Source organism: Topomyia yanbarensis, chromosome 3 (assembly GCF_030247195.1).
Source record: "Topomyia yanbarensis strain Yona2022 chromosome 3, ASM3024719v1, whole genome shotgun sequence".
NCBI classification, from domain to species: domain Eukaryota; kingdom Metazoa; phylum Arthropoda; class Insecta; order Diptera; family Culicidae; genus Topomyia; species Topomyia yanbarensis.
The window spans coordinates 135059908-135078564 of record NC_080672.1 but is presented as its reverse complement, the minus strand read 5'-3'; the positions used below and the strand labels follow the sequence as shown (position 1 = coordinate 135078564).

Here is an 18657-nt window from a genome sequence, read left to right as displayed (position 1 = left end):
GGGCCATTAGCACAGGCGCGTTGAGTCGAACATCAAACTGTTTAAATCGCCTGACCATGTTCGTCCGCATTTTTTTGACCGGGGTAGCTTTCCCTTCATATAATTTTCCATACAAGGTAAACTTAATTTCAACATTGTCACTTGTGTTTTAGGTTTTCTGAAATACTGAAAATGAAAATGGTGAAAATACTGAAGATAGCCGGCTTCCATAAGCTCATGCTCCATTTTCTCATTCAGAAAATAATCCACAAATACTCAGTCGTATAGAAACAATGAATCAATGATCGCGGTGTTAGGCCCAAACACAACTATTTCGAAAATTTTCGGGATATTAGCTTTGGCGAACACCCGCTTCATGCACGAGTTCATATATAACGACCTGGATACACGCAATGCTTAGCAACCGACATCTGTGCTCATCGTTGAGACAAGTAGAGATAAGGAAACTGAGTGTCTGCGAATGTCGTCAGGGTGGTGTGCTGTCACCACTTCTGTGGAACCTTGTCGCCGATAGCTTGTTGAGAAAGCTTAATGAGCTTGGGCTTTCGACATATGGTTTCGCCGATGATTATCATATAATAATCAGTGGTATTTGCGTTGACCAGGGCCTGAAAGTCTCATATTCTTTCAATGAACGAATAACGACAAGTAAATATCGTTAATAGTGTATTTTCGTTCGCCCTGCACTATGTTCAATATCGAAGGGACTAATGTCGCTCTCAATCTCAAAGTGAAAACGAGTGTGCGGAGGAAATAATGAAATCGAATTTACACGCATGCTTTGTACTAGGCCCTTGTCTCATTTCCGCATTCGTAATGTTTCGGTGCTTCAGAAAGTAGTGTCTCTATCTCTTCATTTTCGCCCTATGTTGGTAAATAAAAAAAAAACATTTTTCGACTCTGGCGTTGACACACTTTTTGATATGATGCATCAAGCCGCATGTGTTATTGAGCAATGGTGTCTTCATGTTGAACTATCAGTTAATCCAAATAAAACATCAATGGTGCTTTTCACGCAACAAATGATTACAATCGGAGCTTGTCCGTTACAGTTCTTTGACTCATAAATGATTGTCACAGATCAAGTTAAGTACGTTGGGGTAATTCTTGACTCAAAACTTAATTGGACAGATCACATCGATTTCAGAATCAAGAAAGCTTGCATGGCCTTCAGCTAATGTAGACGAGCCTTCGGCAAATCTTGGAGTCTCAAACCCTAGTACATCCAGTGGATCTACACAGCAATCGTTAGACCAATACTGACATACGGGTGCCTTGGATGGTAGACCTAGCTGGCATAATAACAATAAATAGGCATAGTCGTACAATGGCACGCTGAAAAAATAATTTCGTAAATAGAACGAAAATGTCACAACATGTCACAATTTGCTGTACACCCTCCCCCATCTAAAAGCGTTACGTAATTTACGAACGCTCCCTATGTAGTGTACGTTGCACGAAAGTTATCGTCGATGACGAAACTATTTTTCGTACATTTAACGATTTCATTAGAGTATTCTTAGTGTTTTTAGTGTTGTTTGAAAAACTTGAGAGTAGAGGATCACTCTCACGGTTTCAAAAAATCGATTTTTTTTTCTTTGCTTAATTTCAATCTTGATTTCAACCTAGATGTATCTGAGAATACGCCACAGAAAGGATTTGGTGAAAATCATATTCCTTGGAATGTTTCTGGGAACCGAAAGATACCCATCTCCAGCCGTTTCTGAGATACTAATTGCGGTGGCACCACGATGGCGCTTGTCTATGGAAAAATCATTGTTTAAAGAATTCACCGGTCCATTCTTTACGGTTTATGTATATGTGAGCGTCTGTGAATTGTTTCTTGATTTTTTTGGGACGAGAGTATCGTACGGAAGAAAGAATGCATCGGACATGTTTAGAATTGTATGGGAGCGAGATTACGAAAACTGAAGAAAGAAAACAAAGGTATCGATGGGAAAGGAAAGGGAAAGTTGAGGGACAAATCAATCGGCCAGCTAACAAAATGTTATGTGCTGGCGATTTGGAGAAACTCAAATTCTTTAGAAATGCAATCTGCGCTTCCCTCGAACACTGCTCGTCGTCGAACGAAAATCCCCAACACTCAAAGTGTTCACCCGGCGAGGATAGCTGGTGCAAGAGGCATCAGGCTGAAGTAAAAGGAACTTTAGAAACTTTCTGCATTTTAAAGTCATTTGGCATCCAAAATACAAATTTGATTTTGATATTTTTTCCTTACTCCCCCCTTTGAGAATTTTTCATTTTAGTTTATAAAGGAATTTGCTGTGTGGTCGCACTCTTCAACCCGTAATTCCAGAACCAGAAGTCCAATCAACAAACAAAATTCAATAGCATGGGATGGTTGTACCTTTCATTTGAGACTAAGTTTGTGCAAATCGGTCCAGCCATCTCTGAGAAACAGAGGTGACATTTTTTTCCACATACACATAAACACAGAGACATTTTCCGATCTCGACGAACTGAGTCGAATGGTATATGACAGGTTGACGATTTTTAGAGCGATTGCATAACCTTTCTATATGAGAAAGGTAAAAAGGTGTCAAAATCTATTGAGTAGATGCTTTACAATTTATTCCCAAAAAAGTGCTCAATTTTCGCGAGTAGAAGACCCCCTTAATTAGTATAACTTTTGCGGTATTCATTTGATACTTAAGGAATCTTCAAACAATTTTATTCAAGTAAAACTTTAGAAGTTTTTTCTGTGATCGCTTTTTTCGTTCTAGGCGTGCAGAGACTTGACCAAGAGAAATTTGAATTATCAAATAAAAAAATAATGGCATAAAACATGCTGTAGGGGAGACTGAGGAGACTTGATCCCCGGGGAGACTTGATCCCATCATTGTAACTCAAAGGCGGATCAGAATACATTAGTCGAATATACTATAAAGTTGCGTAGTTTTATCTAAACATAAATTTCATTAACACAGAAAAAAGAAATTGGACTTTTGTGTAACCGAATTTTTACCGATTTAAAAAAAAGTCTCAGAAGAACTGAAGAAAATTTATGGGTTCACTTGATCCCTTCAAATTCGTGGAGATTTGATCCCCTTCGCCATACTTCATACACACCACTGAAAATAACCAAATTCACACCAGAACAATTGAAGTCATTGTTGTCATAAAAAAATGTCAAAAAAAAAACGCTTCATCATAAAGAAACATAACTGTAATTGTTTACTACAGTATACGTAGCAACCATTCATCCCACATTTGACGTTCCTCAACCATAATAAAGACAGCTTTCAAATAATTGCACGGAGATTTGGGGAATTCGTAAAAAAATCAGGTGAGAGATGCGTAATATGTAGTAACAAAAATAACAATATCTAATCATAACAATTTAATCAATACTACAATCCATTTATAAAATTGAATGGGGTAATGTACCCGTTTTTGCCCTATTAAGAAGGGTACCACATTATTACTACAATAATTTTATTATTTCAGCTTCTTTGATTTGTTATTAAGGTCCATTTTTTTATTTCGATTATAGGGGTTTCAACGTTAAGGTCATTCGCCTCTTATTAAGAGCCAATATAATAACAAAATTGTCTTGAGAATGGTGAAAATCTTCTGTTTGAGCGCAGCAAAATCTCTAATCGAGTACCCCCATTATCGCAATACCATTTGAGTCAATGCGTTGAGCAAAGATGGCAGACGCTGCTCTAACCAAAGGCTTCAGATGGGTAGGATGATAGTAGAAACAGGGCAAACATAGGCTTATTACCCTACATGCTCTTTTAAACACGTTTTCATAAAGGAATCAAGTGTCCCCAAGTTAGGGATCGAGTCTCCACTAATCTAAGAATTTTCCATTTTTTTTGTTGTTTTCCAGAAATGCTCATAGCTCATGTCCAGTATAATATTTCCATGTATTTTTTTTATGATTATTAGTCATCCCTAGAAACAATATAAAACTACAAAAAAATACATAGTTTTTTATCATTCCACGGAGTTGGACTGAAAAATAAAAAGGGGGATCAAGTCTCCTCAGTCTCCCCTAATCATTTCTTTACATATTATCGAGGTCATTAGATACTAGTAAAAAATATAAATTTGTTTTTTTTTTGTTTTTTTAGTACATTTCCTTTTTGGGATTAATTGTACTGATTACATTACATGTTCACACGTCACGAAATCAGCAATATAACTGCTAACTTTGTTGACTAGTACTATAAAGATCTAGATTGGTGTTTAAGGTGGGATCTTTTGGTGACGTGATTAACATACACAGTGTAGCACAGAACAGTAAATATCAGAAATTTTGCATCTTTCTTCAGCTTATTGCCGTTTGGCCAAGTCTCCGCACAAAATTTTCCCAACATTGTCTCTTACGTTCAATGTCGTGCTAATTTTATAAATATCTATTCCAATATTCCGATTAATGTAAAATCACATCACTATGAGTTATATAAAAAAATAGTTACTCTAGTAGATATGTCCAGTCAATACAAAGTGCACGCAGAAAAATTTGGCATATTCAAACCAAAAATATGTGTTATTGAATCCAATCATTTATTGTTTATCACTTTAACAAACAAACTTATTGGTTCGAAAATATTTTTTTATTAGAACAATAACAAATTTTTGCTTTCAATAAATACATTTTTAGTAACAATAATTTACATTTAATTTCAATAAAATAATTATTGAAAAACGGAACGATAATTTTTTTTTATTGAAGCAATAAATAAATTTTATTGAATTCAATAAATAATTTTATTGTCTCCCGACCAATAATTTAATTTATTGAATATAATGCATAATTTTATTGAACCTACAAATCTTTTTTCTGCGTGTGTAATGAAAAATTACATCATTTAACGCAAATTAATAAATTACGGAATATTTTCCATGAGGAAAAGATTTTTCTCTTTAAACTTGTTTGTTGTTCATTCTGGACTAACAGGACCGTAGTAGCATAGTCTTCTGACGCCTTTGGTAGAGCCTCAGTTATGCGCCTTTTTACTGTCAGCTTTGGCTTTGTTTCTCAGTTCGACTTTCAAACAATAATTTTGTGTGTACCTGGGAATGATACTCCTGTCCTGACTAATTTAATGACTTAACCTCACTTATTTTAAAAAGCAGATCAAGATTTTAGCGGCCCCCATAAGGTTGGCGCCCTTGACGGGGGCCAACCAAGCCAACCGCACGCTACGGCGCCAGTACTTACAACATCAATAAAATATAAACATTCAGTATGCATCTCTTGTTATTTCGCCAAATATTAATTTTTCTTTGGGACCATCCATAAATGACGAAGCATTATATGGGGGAGGGGCGAGTTTTGTATTTTGTGATGATGCGTGACGACAGGGGGTAGGGGGTCATGTCATGCTACGTAGCTTTTTAAAAGAGGAATAGTCACGACTGATGTCACGACAATCTTACCCGTTTCATCTAACTAACATCGTTTTTTATTTTTTTTATTCTTTACGGGCGTTTTCGTTTTTTCTTGGTGCTACACCGGTGTAGTGCAAAGAAAGAGATAGACTGAATACACCCAAGTTTGAATGAGTGTAGCACCGACTACACCGGTGTAGTGCACTGTCAAAAACGAAAATGCCATTAGTAGAGCAAAGTTAAATGTAGCGCGAATGCCAACAGAGATACCACCTAGGCATTATTCAATATAGCTAGACCCATGGCTTCGATACCGTCAAGCAAATCAAGTGAAGCTGTACGCACACGCCAGGACACGGGCAACAAACACTATTCACTATGGATTTTGTTCTAGCTAAATATTCCTATGCGGCAACAGAAACATCGTTGGAATAGTTAATTCAAAATCCATAGTGAATATACTTTGTGACTTGTGTCCTATCACCTCGTGTGAGAACAGCTTAAATCAACTGATTAACTGCGAAAATACATGCTTAGGCTTACGTACGTAAAGATGCAGAAGTCACGCACTGAGGTAACTGGAGAAAATCTTGATGTATCAAAGAACAAAACGCCTACGCAAACATCACCACGAAACTCCCCAAACGCTTGCTATTTAAATCCATTAAAATGGCATTGTTGTTTTATGAACGATATTAACTAGGGAACATTCTAAGATTAAACAAAACAAACTATAGATAAGTATAACTGAAGTTTGGAGATCTGAGAAAGCCGGTTTTTCTTGCAATGACCTATGAACTAAAAATTAGTTACTTTTTATTATTCAATAATTTTATTAAACCATTAATCATGAACAAACCTACAAAATTGGTCTTTTTCAAATTACAAACCGGTTAAACTGAGAGCAATACAATCAAATCACGAAGCACAACAGTATAGACAAATCCGAGTTATGGGTTCGTGTTTGAAGAATTTTTATCCGTATTTGAATTTATTCTAGTTTTACTCAGCACCTTCTTTGATATTAAAAAGTTACTTTCAGTACCGTTGTTAGCAATACGGCATATAGAAAAATCAGCCTAAAATGGATTCTGCGTGACGAACGAACCCTATTCCGCGTATGCACCGATGAGAAATGCTGTTAAGATAACAATGATAACGACAATGGATGGGTGTACTTATTTCACTTTCTATGACTAGGATAGCTCCGTCTTGCAACACCAAGAGTTTGCTTTCTAGGCCGGAGGTCCTCCACGGTTGATCCATTCCATTTCCACATCATCGATTTGCTTTCTGCGATACCGAGCCGGCAACTGCCACTCCTCGATGGCTTCACCCGAAGAAACAGATCTCTATAGGAAGGAAAAACACAACTTTGTGGATTCGGTACTGAATTCAGCGATTATTGACAATTATGTAATAGCTAAAAGCCCAAATGGAATGTATATAGTGGGTAACATGAGGTAATTCTAGCTTCCTAAATTATGGAAAAAGCTACAATACTTACAGTTTGTGCTCCCATGGTGGCTCCCGTTGCTGCGGCCGATTGCTGTCCGGAACTACCGCTATCCAAATATGGACCACCTTTTCGGAATTTGATCATTGGAATACGGCGCGCAGTGTTCAATATCGGTCGCAGGAAAACCATTACGCCGCCTTACCTAGCAAAGCACGATCGGTACGTTTTGCTTACGTTTATTTGATAGACGATATTGAATTTAACTTGTGATTTCTTTGTTCGGCAAACTCCGAAAATAAAAAGAAATTTAAGTATGTTATTCACAACGAGACAAAAATCTCAGACGAATCTTGTTCCAGTCAGAAACGTCAAAAGTTAATTGACGTTTTCCAAAAATCAAAATTTAGCCAGGGGTCGGCAAACAGTACTGCGCTTTGACGGGATGTTAAATAATAAGTGTGTAAGTACCTGAACTGAATGACTGTTTAAGGGGTTACACCACTGTAATTTAAAAAAAATATCGAATTTTTATTTATTGACCTAAAAATGTTCTTAAGGATGGAAAAAATGATATCCTAAAAAAATAAAAACGAAAACAATATATAAATGTTGAAATTTTCAATTCGGACGCAACGCCCGTATACCACGAGTGCACTAAAAGCTTTAACCATGTTTGTTCTCGACACCACTTTATTTCAGCTGACCGAAAATTTAACTCGAACAAATGATTTTTGATTGTTTTAAAATTCCCACAGTATATTGGAAACTGGTTTCTCCCGCGACATACGTAGGATTTTGTCGTGACTAACGACTTACCTTTCAATATAGGGGCCCCTTTTCAAAATTTCGGCAGAAAAATGATGTAAGATTTTGAACGCTTATATCTTTTGTTGTACTGAATGGATTTAATCAATTTCTTCGGCATTTTGTCGAAAATATTTGTACCAATGTTGTATTAAATTTTGGAATATGTAGGACATTCATTATCAACGGAAAAATAGTGTTTTGAAAAATCTTTCGAAAACGACTCGGAAAAGTGAAAATTTTCAGCCCATCCCGCACAGAGCCGTCAAAATGGTGCAGCAAATGAACAATAAAATAATGAAAAGTTTATATATAGGTTCACTACATGTTTGTTCCTTTGATTATTCGTATTGGGTTGCTTGACGAGAGCAGTTGGTGGGGGAAAGCCGGCATATTAGTTTTGGTTATGCCGTTAGAAGCCGGACGGAAAGGAAAGGCTCATGCACGCCACGAGAACGAGCGAGAAAGCGATAGTAGTGCATATTAGCGAAAGCGTTACGTACATTTTGAACCTTAATAACTTTTCTTCTACTAAACGGATTGCCAATCTTGTTTCATAAATCGGAAGGAAAACGTTCAACGCTTGCTACCGATACGTTGTTTGCTATATAAAATTTGTTTAAATAGTTCAAAAACTACTTTAAATGAGAATCAACGTTAATGATAAAACCTATAAATAGGGGTGTCGCAGCTTTTCTCAAAACCAGACGTGTGTAAGACGCAGTGCATAACAGACGTGCGTGGTCGTGAGAAGCTGCATCGGACGACCAATCAAATCAGCTACCATCGGAGAGAAGCAGAAAAACGTTGGTGGAGGTGGTGGCGGTGAGAAGGCCAAAAAGCCAAAGGCTAAAAAACGCAGTCACTGAAAAAGCGGTAGTAACTGCCACTAAAAATGCCACCAAAACATCGAAGACTGCAAAGCGTACTCATTCGGTGTGAGCTGCGAAAGGGGAAAGATCGTATGGATGTACGCAGTAAAAACAATCGTCGGCAAGGTTTGAATTGTTTTAAAAGATTCCCGTCTTGTATCAACATAGTTATCCACAAACCGTCCTTATTAGGACGAATGCAAAATGGAAAAAGAATTTAATTAGAAAGTTTCTTTTATTAACTAGTATTAAGTTTGCGCTTGGTAATTCTGTACTTTTACCAGTGAATCATAAGAAAATGTTTTTCTAATCTACAAACCCGAAGGTTTTTGCAAATCCTTCCAAGAAAATCAGTGAATGTGGCAACTCTGCCACTAAGCGAAAGCTACACCAAAACGAATGATGAAAATATTTTCATTTATCGAACAAAAGGACGTCCTTCCATCTGCATTGTAAAGTCAATAAATAGGAACAGCTTGATGAAAAGTGTGCTCATTCGGTGTGAGCTGCGAAAGGGGAAAGATCGTATGGATGTACGCAGTAAAAACAATCGTCGGCAAGGTTTGAATTGTTTTAAAAGATTCCCGTCTTGTATCAACATAGTTATCCACAAACCGTCCTTATTAGGACGAATGCAAAATGGAAAAAGAATTTAATTAGAAAGTTTCTTTTATTAACTAGTATTAAGTTTGCGCTTGGTAATTCTGTACTTTTACCAGTGCATCATAAGAAAATGTTTTTCTAATCTACAAACCCGAAGGTTTTTGCAAATCCTTCCAAGAAAATCAGTGAATGTGGCAACTCTGCCACTAAGCGAAAGCTACACCAAAACGAATGATGAAAATATTTTCATTTATCGAACAAAAGGACGTCCTTCCATCTGCATTGTAAAGTCAATAAATAGGAACAGCTTGATGAAAAGTGTGCTCATTCGGTGTGAGCTGCGAAAGGGGAAAGATCGTATGGATGTACGCAGTAAAAACAATCGTCGGCAAGGTTTGAATTGTTTTAAAAGATTCCCGTCTTGTATCAACATAGTTATCCACAAACCGTCCTTATTAGGACGAATGCAAAATGGAAAAAGAATTTAATTAGAAAGTTTCTTTTATTAACTAGTATTAAGTTTGCGCTTGGTAATTCTGTACTTTTACCAGTGAATCATAAGAAAATGTTTTTCTAATCTACAAACCCGAAGGTTTTTGCAAATCCTTCCAAGAAAATCAGTGAATGTGGCAACTCTGCCACTAAGCGAAAGCTACACCAAAACGAATGATGAAAATATTTTCATTTATCGAACAAAAGGACGTCCTTCCATCTGCATTGTAAAGTCAATAAATAGGAACACCATGATGAAAACCGTGCTCATTCGATGTGAGCTGCGAAAGGGGAAAGATGGTATGGATGTACGCAGTAAAAACAATCGTCGGCAAGGTTTGAATTGTTTTAAAAGATTCCGTCTTGTATCAACATAGTTATCCACAAATCGTCCTTATCAGGGCGAAGGCAAAATGGAAAAAGAATTTAATTAGAAAGTTTCTTTTATTAACTAGTACTAAGTTTGCACTTGTTAATTCTGTACTTTTCATTTATCTTTTCGTAACTTCAGTAATCACAATCCTATGTTGAAATTCTTTTGACATTAAGACAGTGTTAAATGATAATAACTACCGCCAAACTAAACGGAATAATGGAGTTTTTGCACTATATGATAGACAATTTTAACTAATTATCGCAATTACATTTAAAGTATGCATAATTAGCTAAGATGATGGGAGTAATTGCATTTCATTAAAGCTTTAGAAATCGATGATCTGATTGGTTATTCGCAGCGCGCCAAAATACTCAGTTTGCAACGTAAACCACGCCTTTATTCGGTTGGTTGTAACAGCTTTTCCTATATAATAACGAGCACCAGTCTTATAACTATCCGTTTTTGGAATTGTCTGGCAAAAGTGTTAGAAATGGCACGATCTCGGCATTTGCAGACAAAGTATACCGCGAACCACCGCAAGCGGAAGCGTCAGGAGACTTCTTCAGTGCGTGAAGGAGAACCGAGTCGTCTTTTGAGACGAAATGGTGATGCAGGCGAATCGAGTGGCCTTTCGAGGCGAGTGTTGGAAGAAGCAGCAGAGAGAGTGACAGAAGAAACAGGAGGAGGATGTCACTTAGCAGCAGTTGTAGAGGTGTCAAGCGGCCCCTCGGATCTAGGTGCGATTGACGAACGGGGCTCGGTTGGATGCAATACTGGTATGTTTTATTTAATTTATTAGTAGTTCTATCGTAAATTGACCAAAGCACTCATTTTACTTTAGATTTTTTTTTTAAATTACAAGGATTTTCAACCACTTGTAAAACAAATTTCATATATTTTGTATTTAAGTAGAAGTGCGTACGGTTTTTCAATATAAGGAATCCGCTTAAATATTTCATCAATTTCAAAAATTCAATGGATATTTTGGTCAATTTTCGATTTATTTGAATTTTTATATGGAGTTGTGATAATATTATATAACAAGGCCTCGAACGGTTCTACAAAAAGCCAAAATATAGATAATGTGCTGTTTATTGGGTCTATAACAGATAAATTGCGCGTATATTGTTATAAATCACCACCACTTTTTCAAAAGCACCATTCCACCCGGTCAATTATTTTTCCACCAACTATTTTGTATGATTTGAATTGTCATAATTTAAAAATTGACTGATTTTCTTATTTTAGAGTTTAATAAATGCTTTATGTGGATAAACCAGCGGCAAAGCTGTAAGCAATTTTTCCTGCACATACCACCAAGCGTTCAATTCTTTGACATGCTCAAAGAAAGTTGCTTGAGCCTTAATACAGCTCTACTGGAAGCGCATTTCACTACTGAATTGTATGATAGAATTCTTTTATGTACACTTTTACTAACTAATCTGGTAAACTTCGTCCTGGCAAAAGAGTATTCATGATTGAAATTATTTCGAGCATTCACGATACCAACACAACAAATAACAAATAGCATAAATTCATCAAGTCGTTCTTAGGTAATGCACGGTCTTATGTACGCCAACTTCGTTTATATATATATATATATATATATATATATATATATATATATATATATATATATATATATATATATATATATATATATATATATATATATATATATATATATATATATATATATATATATATATATATATATATATATATATATATATATATATATATATATATATATATATATATATATATATATATATATATATATATATATATATATATATATACATATATATATATATATATATATATATATATATATATATATATATATATATATATATATATATATATATATATATATATATATATATATAGACTCATTACATTCAGATTTTCAAAGTAAAGGGTTGCGCTAGACTGCAGCGATATGGAGATGTTTGAATGTTTGAAAACTTACATTTTGTCTCCTATGATTCACTTCGCTTTTCTTCCATCGCTATCAGGCCGCAGCCTTTGTCAATGCATACTTATATGAGTAAATTTTGTTATAAAAAGTGTTTATTCATGTACATTATTGTTATACCATATGAAATCTCAACATTTTAATACATTATATTGCTTTATGCACAGTTTACATCTACTGGTGCCAGCATGCCGCAACCAACATGCTGTCAGCATAATGTAAACGCTTGTCAGCAGCTGGTACCAGAAGATGGCATGCGTTTACATTATGATGGTAGTTGTTGCCAGCACGATGATTACCATCTGTTGACAACTAGCACAAATGTCATGCTACATTAGATAGAAGGTGTTATAGCTTAATTACTCAAATACTAGTTTGACTACTTCAGTGTTCATTTCAATACTATTTCTTTCTCTACTTTTGTTATAGATATGACGCGTAACTATGAAAGGGCTAGTAGAGAGTTTAAAAATTACTGGTAATGATTTTGGTGTAGCGTGTAGTGTTTGCGACCGTTTATGGTTTACAAGTGATTTGAAAAATGTCGGCAGAACAGAAGAAAATGTACTTCTAACAATGGGATTATTTGAGTCAGTGGAGGGTTTCAGAGTTTGTCAGACTTGCCGTAGCAGTTTGAATCGAGGGGTAGTACCTAAACTGGCTTCAACGAATGGATTTATATATCCTAATCGTCCTTCGGGTTTACCTTCGCTTGATCCCATAAGTGAAAGATTGATTTCTCCTAGATTACCATTTATGCAGATCCGACGTTTGCGTCATTCTGCAGGTAGTCATTCAATAATGGGACAAGTCATCAATGTACCAGTGGATGTACCTGAAATGATTCGCGTGCTCCCAAGGAACATTGATGATGATTATGCCTTTAATGTTAGCATCAAGAAGCATTCTATTCATAAATCTTCTTATTTGAATGGGTTTATAAAGAAGGATACAGTTTATAAGTGGCTTCAGTATCTCGTTGACACTCCGTTATATCGTAGATACGGCATAGTTATCGATCAAGGTCAGTTGAATGGTCTTGATCAATCATCATCAAGGCTACTTGAAGCTGACAGTGAGTTGGAAACGATCGATTCCACAAACGACTATGAGCTTTTGATAGGGCAACAACAAACTTTGCTTTGGAACGAAGACAAGTGTTTGGAGATTGCACCCGCTCAGAACAGAGTACCTTTGTCCCTAATTTTTGATGAATTTGCAGAAGAACTTTCTTTTCCTGACATTTATTTTGGACATCCACGCTCATTCAATACCGACGTTCATGTTACGCCATTTATGATGGCTACTAGTGAACTTAGACGCCGCGACAGACGAGGCGCAAAGCCACAACATTTGCTTTACATGGCTATGAAAATACTACGGCTACGCGTTTCTGAAGGTTTGCAAAACACATTTAAATGTGTAGGAACTGCAAATATAACCCGTGGAATGTTGAAGGACCGAGAATTCTTGGAATCCTGCATTGAGCGTAACTTGTCGTTCCTCAAGTCTATTCCAAATTCAGTTCAATATTGGCAACAACGCAAACATGACGTTTTTGCAATGATTCGCCAACTCGGAAAGCCAACAATGTTCATAACATTGAGTGCCAACGAAACTCGATGGCCTAATTTGTTGCGAATTTTATATAAACTCGCTAACGAACATACTATCGACTTGAGCGATCCTATAGAGCAATTAACTGCTCTTCAGCGAACTATGCTCGTAAATAATGATCCTGTTACCTGTTGCATTTATTTCAATAGGTTAGTTGAAACTTTATTAAATATACTTTCCTCATCAAGATTTAGCCCATTTGGCAAATACTATGTTGTTGATTATTTCAAACGAATAGAGTTTCAACACCGTGGCAGTCCCCATGCACACATTTTGTTATGGTTGAAAAATGATCCTCGAGAAATACATTCAGAGGACATGCCCGCTACTGTCGAACTTATAAATTTACTTTGTTCCGTTAGTACCAATGGAAATCAAATCCATAAACACATTCACTTGTTACAAGCGAAATGACAAAGAATGTCGATTCAACATCCCTTATTGGCCAATGGATCGAACTAGAATGTTGTTGCCAATGGAATCGACTAATTCGCGTCGTAGCCAACTAAAAGCGAAAGGTAGGGAAATGCACGAAAGATTGAACATAAAGGTGTATACAACACTGGATGAATATCTTTCTGATTGTAATTGTTCGTACGATAACTACCTGGATGTTATTCGTGCTTCTTTACAAAGACCCACCGTTCTCTTGAAGCGATCCATGGAAGAACTATGGACTAATCATTACAATCCATGGGTTGCTAACCAACTACTCTCAAACATGGATCTTCAATTTATCATGGACGAATATTCATGTGCTGCGTATGTTGTGGAATATGTAAATAAAACAAACAGAGGCATTAGTAACTTGCATCTCGAATTAATCAAGCTGCAAGAAGAATACCCTGACCAAGATTATTGTTCATTACTGAAGAAAGTCAGTATTAAAATGCTGAATTCAGTAGAAATGTGTGCCCAAGAAGCTGCTTGGTATTTACTGCGACAGCCAATGTCAGAAGCCAGCAGAAAAGTTGAATTTATACCAACAATGTGGCCACATGAACGAATAAAATCAAGAAAACACACAAAACGAATGGACGAAGAAGGTATTAATGATGACTCGACCGATGTGTGGACACTTAACATAATACAAAAGTATGAAAAGCGTGAGGGTCTTGACGACATTTGTTTGGCTGATTTTGTATCTTGTTATACTAAGGATAGAAGTAGTATAAACACTTATAAACGGCGAAGTATCCCTCGAATAGTGCGATGGAGAAAATATAAAAAGACCGAATTAAACGATTTCAAGCGTGAAATGGTTCTTTTGTTTCAACCATTCCGGAATGAAACTTGCGATATTCTCGATCGCAACAACTTTATTGAATTGTATGACCAAAATGAGGCATTCATATTGAATAAACTGAAAGAATATGATTGCAATATAAATCTCGAGCATATCGTCGAAGAATATCTTCGTATAAACGAAGAAATTGAATCTGACGATCTACAAAATGAAACCAACGATAAACACAACGAATTCGTTCGAGCTATTGTCATGGAGCCGAACGATGATGATATCGAACAGTTGCCCACTGGTGCTCTATCAGCGGTTGTTAAGAAACGTACCAATGTTATGAGCAAGTTAGAGTATTGCGCTATGGTGAGAGCTACAAATGTAGAACAACGTAATTTGATTCTACATTTAATTGATATCTTGCATAGTTTCGACGGGATGAACATACCTTTGCAAATATTTTTCACTGGTCCTGCAGGATGTGGTAAAACCTTCACACTTCGTATTTTGATGGAGACGTATAATCGTTTCAGTCAATCCCATAATTCGCTAAAATATGCATATGTTGCTTGTGCCTCCACAGGAAAAGCAGCGGTAGCTATTGGCGGCACTACAGTTCATTCCGCTTTTCGTATTACAATGGCGCGTAGACATAATTCGAAACTTGGATTTGAAACTCTTCAACTATATCGTAATGCTTTCGCAGGAATAAAAGCAATCATTATTGATGAAGTGAGTATGATAGGTGCAGATGTACTTAATACCATTCATTCTCGATTGCAAGACATCACTGGTAACTTTGATGATCCGTTTGGAGGAATTCACATTATATTTTGTGGTGATCTTCGGCAATTGCCACCTGTTAATGCTCGACCAGTTTTCAAACCATGTCGAAATTCTTTTCAAGGGCCTGTACTATGGCAATCCTTAAATTTCTTTCCATTAGTGCAAGTTATGCGTCAAACCGATGTTGAATTTTCCACCATACTAACCAAAATTGGTAATGGCGAGGCCCTTACTAGCTCTGAAACTGAGCGGATTGAGAGCCGATTTCGAACAGTCGACTGGTGTAGACAAAATGTACCGAACGCAATACGTCTCTTTCATCGTAATATAGACGTAGAAAAGTATAATACTGAAACATTACGTGATCGGGAGGGGCATGATTTCATTGTGGACGATGTTTTCACAGGTTACAGGAACGCTGAACAGCTAGCAAGCGCTCGTAGTAAACTTCATAAAATGAGCGTTGTGGAAACAGGTGGTTTACCATATTTATTGCGATTGACAATCGGAATGCCCTATATGATCACCACCAACATTGACGTTGAAGATGGAATGGTTAACGGTGCTATAGGGGAACTCAAATTTATCGAACATGGCGAAGATGATTCCGGTGAACATATTAGCCGACTTTGGATGAAATTCGAAAGTGATGTTATTGGTACCACTTTGAAAATTAAATCTCGTCCTTTAGTGTATTCTAAACCAGGTCAACTGCAGTTTGGTTGGGTTCCTCTTACGAAGCGATCAGCTAGCATTAAGCTTGGTAGCATCACTTGCAAACGTATTCAATTTCCGGTTGTTAGTGCATGTGCACTTACAGTACACAAATCGCAGGGAGGTACCTTCTCTGAAGTTGTATTTGACTACGACAAAAGTCTAGAACAACAATTGGTTTATGTTGGGCTGTCGCGAGTCACATCAATGGATGGTCTTTATTTAACTAACTCGAAAAACAATTTTAAATTTAATCATTGTAAGAGTAGTAATACACCCCGTATTGTTGAGCTGAGAACAGAGCTAGAACGTCTATCAAATCATCAGTTGCCGACGATTAGTGGCGTATTACTGGATTTCATTGAACAGGCAGATCATAGTTGTAGCCTAATAAGTTTCAATGTACAAAGCTTGAATGCTCATTCCTCAGACATATCAACTGATAATTTGCTTACCAAAGTTGACATTTTATCCATCAGTGAAACTTGGTTGAACAATTGTTCTGCTGTGGATATAATCGGTTACAGTTGTATCGCCGAATCCAAGCGTCCCCATTCTAGAGCTGGTGGTGTTGCAATTTATCAACGTACTACTGCATCTACTATGGCTATTGTTCATGAAATTGAACAAGTCAGTGAAGAGCATGACGAGAATTTGTCCTTGGCGGATAATAACGGAGACATTTGTGCAACGGAAGTTATGCTAAAAGGTATTAAAACGTTGCTGGTTGCTGTGTACATTTCGCCAGATACAACATTTAAAGAAAAGCAATTTTTCGTAACGCGTAATTTATTTCCGTATGCTCGGAAAAATATTCCGATTGTTGTTTCAGGAGATTTTAATATAGACATTTCAAAGCAGGAAAACATGAAATTTGTTCATTTCATGAATGAATGCCTCAAGCTTCGTCTTATCTCTGATCCCTCACAAGCTACTACACTTGGAGGTACATGCATTGATTTAGTGTTTGTTAAAAACGTTAATATAGAAAGCCGAAGATATATTTCGTACTTTTCATATCACAGACCAATACTTTGTTTGATTGATCCAGTGATTTAATATGTAATCTGCAATATACAACACAGTAAAATTATAACCGGTTGACGACCTACACCTACACCAATCATATCAGAATCGCATTCATGAACAACAGATGAGCCTGAGCATAGTGAACAGAAGTCAACAGCATCCAACGATCCAGCGCATCACCATCAACACCAACGCCGAAACCAAAGGTTCTTTTCAGAACCACCATTATTACCATAGAGAATTATTTGAAAATTTCCCATTCAAACGTGATTCCGTTGAATATCATTAGATTTAAATTAACGTCTCGAAGTGAAGTCACGACGCTCCGGTTATGTCACAGACATTACCCACCCATCTTTTATTTTTTCATTGCTTATTTTTTTAAATGAACAATTTTGTTGTTTCATTACGGGTACAGAAAGATGTAGATCTGCAATGAATATACTGATAAAAATTAAAATATAAAGCCTATTGATTTTACACACCGATGTTTGCAATTAGTGGTGGCATATACACACTTTTTGCTGGCACATAAACCTAATGTGTGTATTTACAAGAAATATTAATCTTACATTCACATTTCATAATTGTAAGACACATAAAACCCGATTCTATAACAATAGGCACATATAACTTATATGTGTGCATATTGTTTATTGCTTTGAAAGTTGGATTTTTGATGCACTTCGCTATCAAACTTTTTTCAAGGTTGCCAAATGAAATAATAGCAAATCAACAAAAAAATAACTTTTTCCATCAAATATATTATAGCCACGCTAACCTTCCAGATAGTTAAAGTAAGAAGAAGTTTGTTTCTGGTGCTTTCCAATGTCAAAAACCTGTCAGGTCAAAGGAGTTGCACTTTTGATCAACACACTTTCAAACATTACCAAACTATTCATATCAGTGATTCTCAACCTGCGGTCCGTGGACCTCTAGGGGGCGTGAAGTCTTTGCTGGGGGTCCGCGAAGAAATATAAAATATAAAATATGCATGCTACCATAAACTGTACGGTTCTTGAATGGTATGGTGTCAAAATGTATATGGAAAAGAACATATTTCAAATGGTTTTTAAACGTTTGATTCAATGGTGGCCGTTTATGCGGGTTGGATTTTAAGCGGTTTGAAGCATATATTTAACGTTTTTTATTAGTATAGAGATTTGCCCAAGAATGTGCGTCTGTTCTCTGTGGTCAAATATTCTTTCTTATGTGGTTTTCGTTTGAAGCGAAACTGAGTCAGTTCTTAACCCCAACTGCTATCAAAATGTATGAACTGACAACAGTTGGGGTTAGAACCAGCCTCCTGGCAACCCTATACCA

At 36.4% G+C, this 18657-nt stretch overlaps 2 protein-coding genes across 2 annotated transcripts; one reads left to right on the top strand and one right to left on the bottom strand.

Annotated features, from left to right (window-relative positions):
- Positions 1-6177: 6177 nt before the first annotated feature.
- Positions 6178-7191, bottom strand: LOC131693802 (uncharacterized). The gene is made up of 2 exons (XM_058981946.1): positions 6872-7191; positions 6178-6716 (listed from the first exon to the last, which is right to left on the bottom strand). Exons 1-2 carry the CDS (start codon positions 7010-7012, stop codon positions 6600-6602), a joined length of 258 nt encoding a protein of 85 aa, XP_058837929.1. The 5' UTR covers positions 7013-7191; the 3' UTR covers positions 6178-6599.
- Positions 7192-14601: 7410 nt separating this feature from the next.
- LOC131687220 (uncharacterized) lies at positions 14602-17347 on the top strand. Its single transcript, XM_058971276.1, has 2 exons — positions 14602-17014; positions 17331-17347. Exons 1-2 carry the CDS (start codon positions 14602-14604, stop codon positions 17345-17347), a joined length of 2430 nt encoding a protein of 809 aa, XP_058827259.1.
- Positions 17348-18657: the final 1310 nt, after the last annotated feature.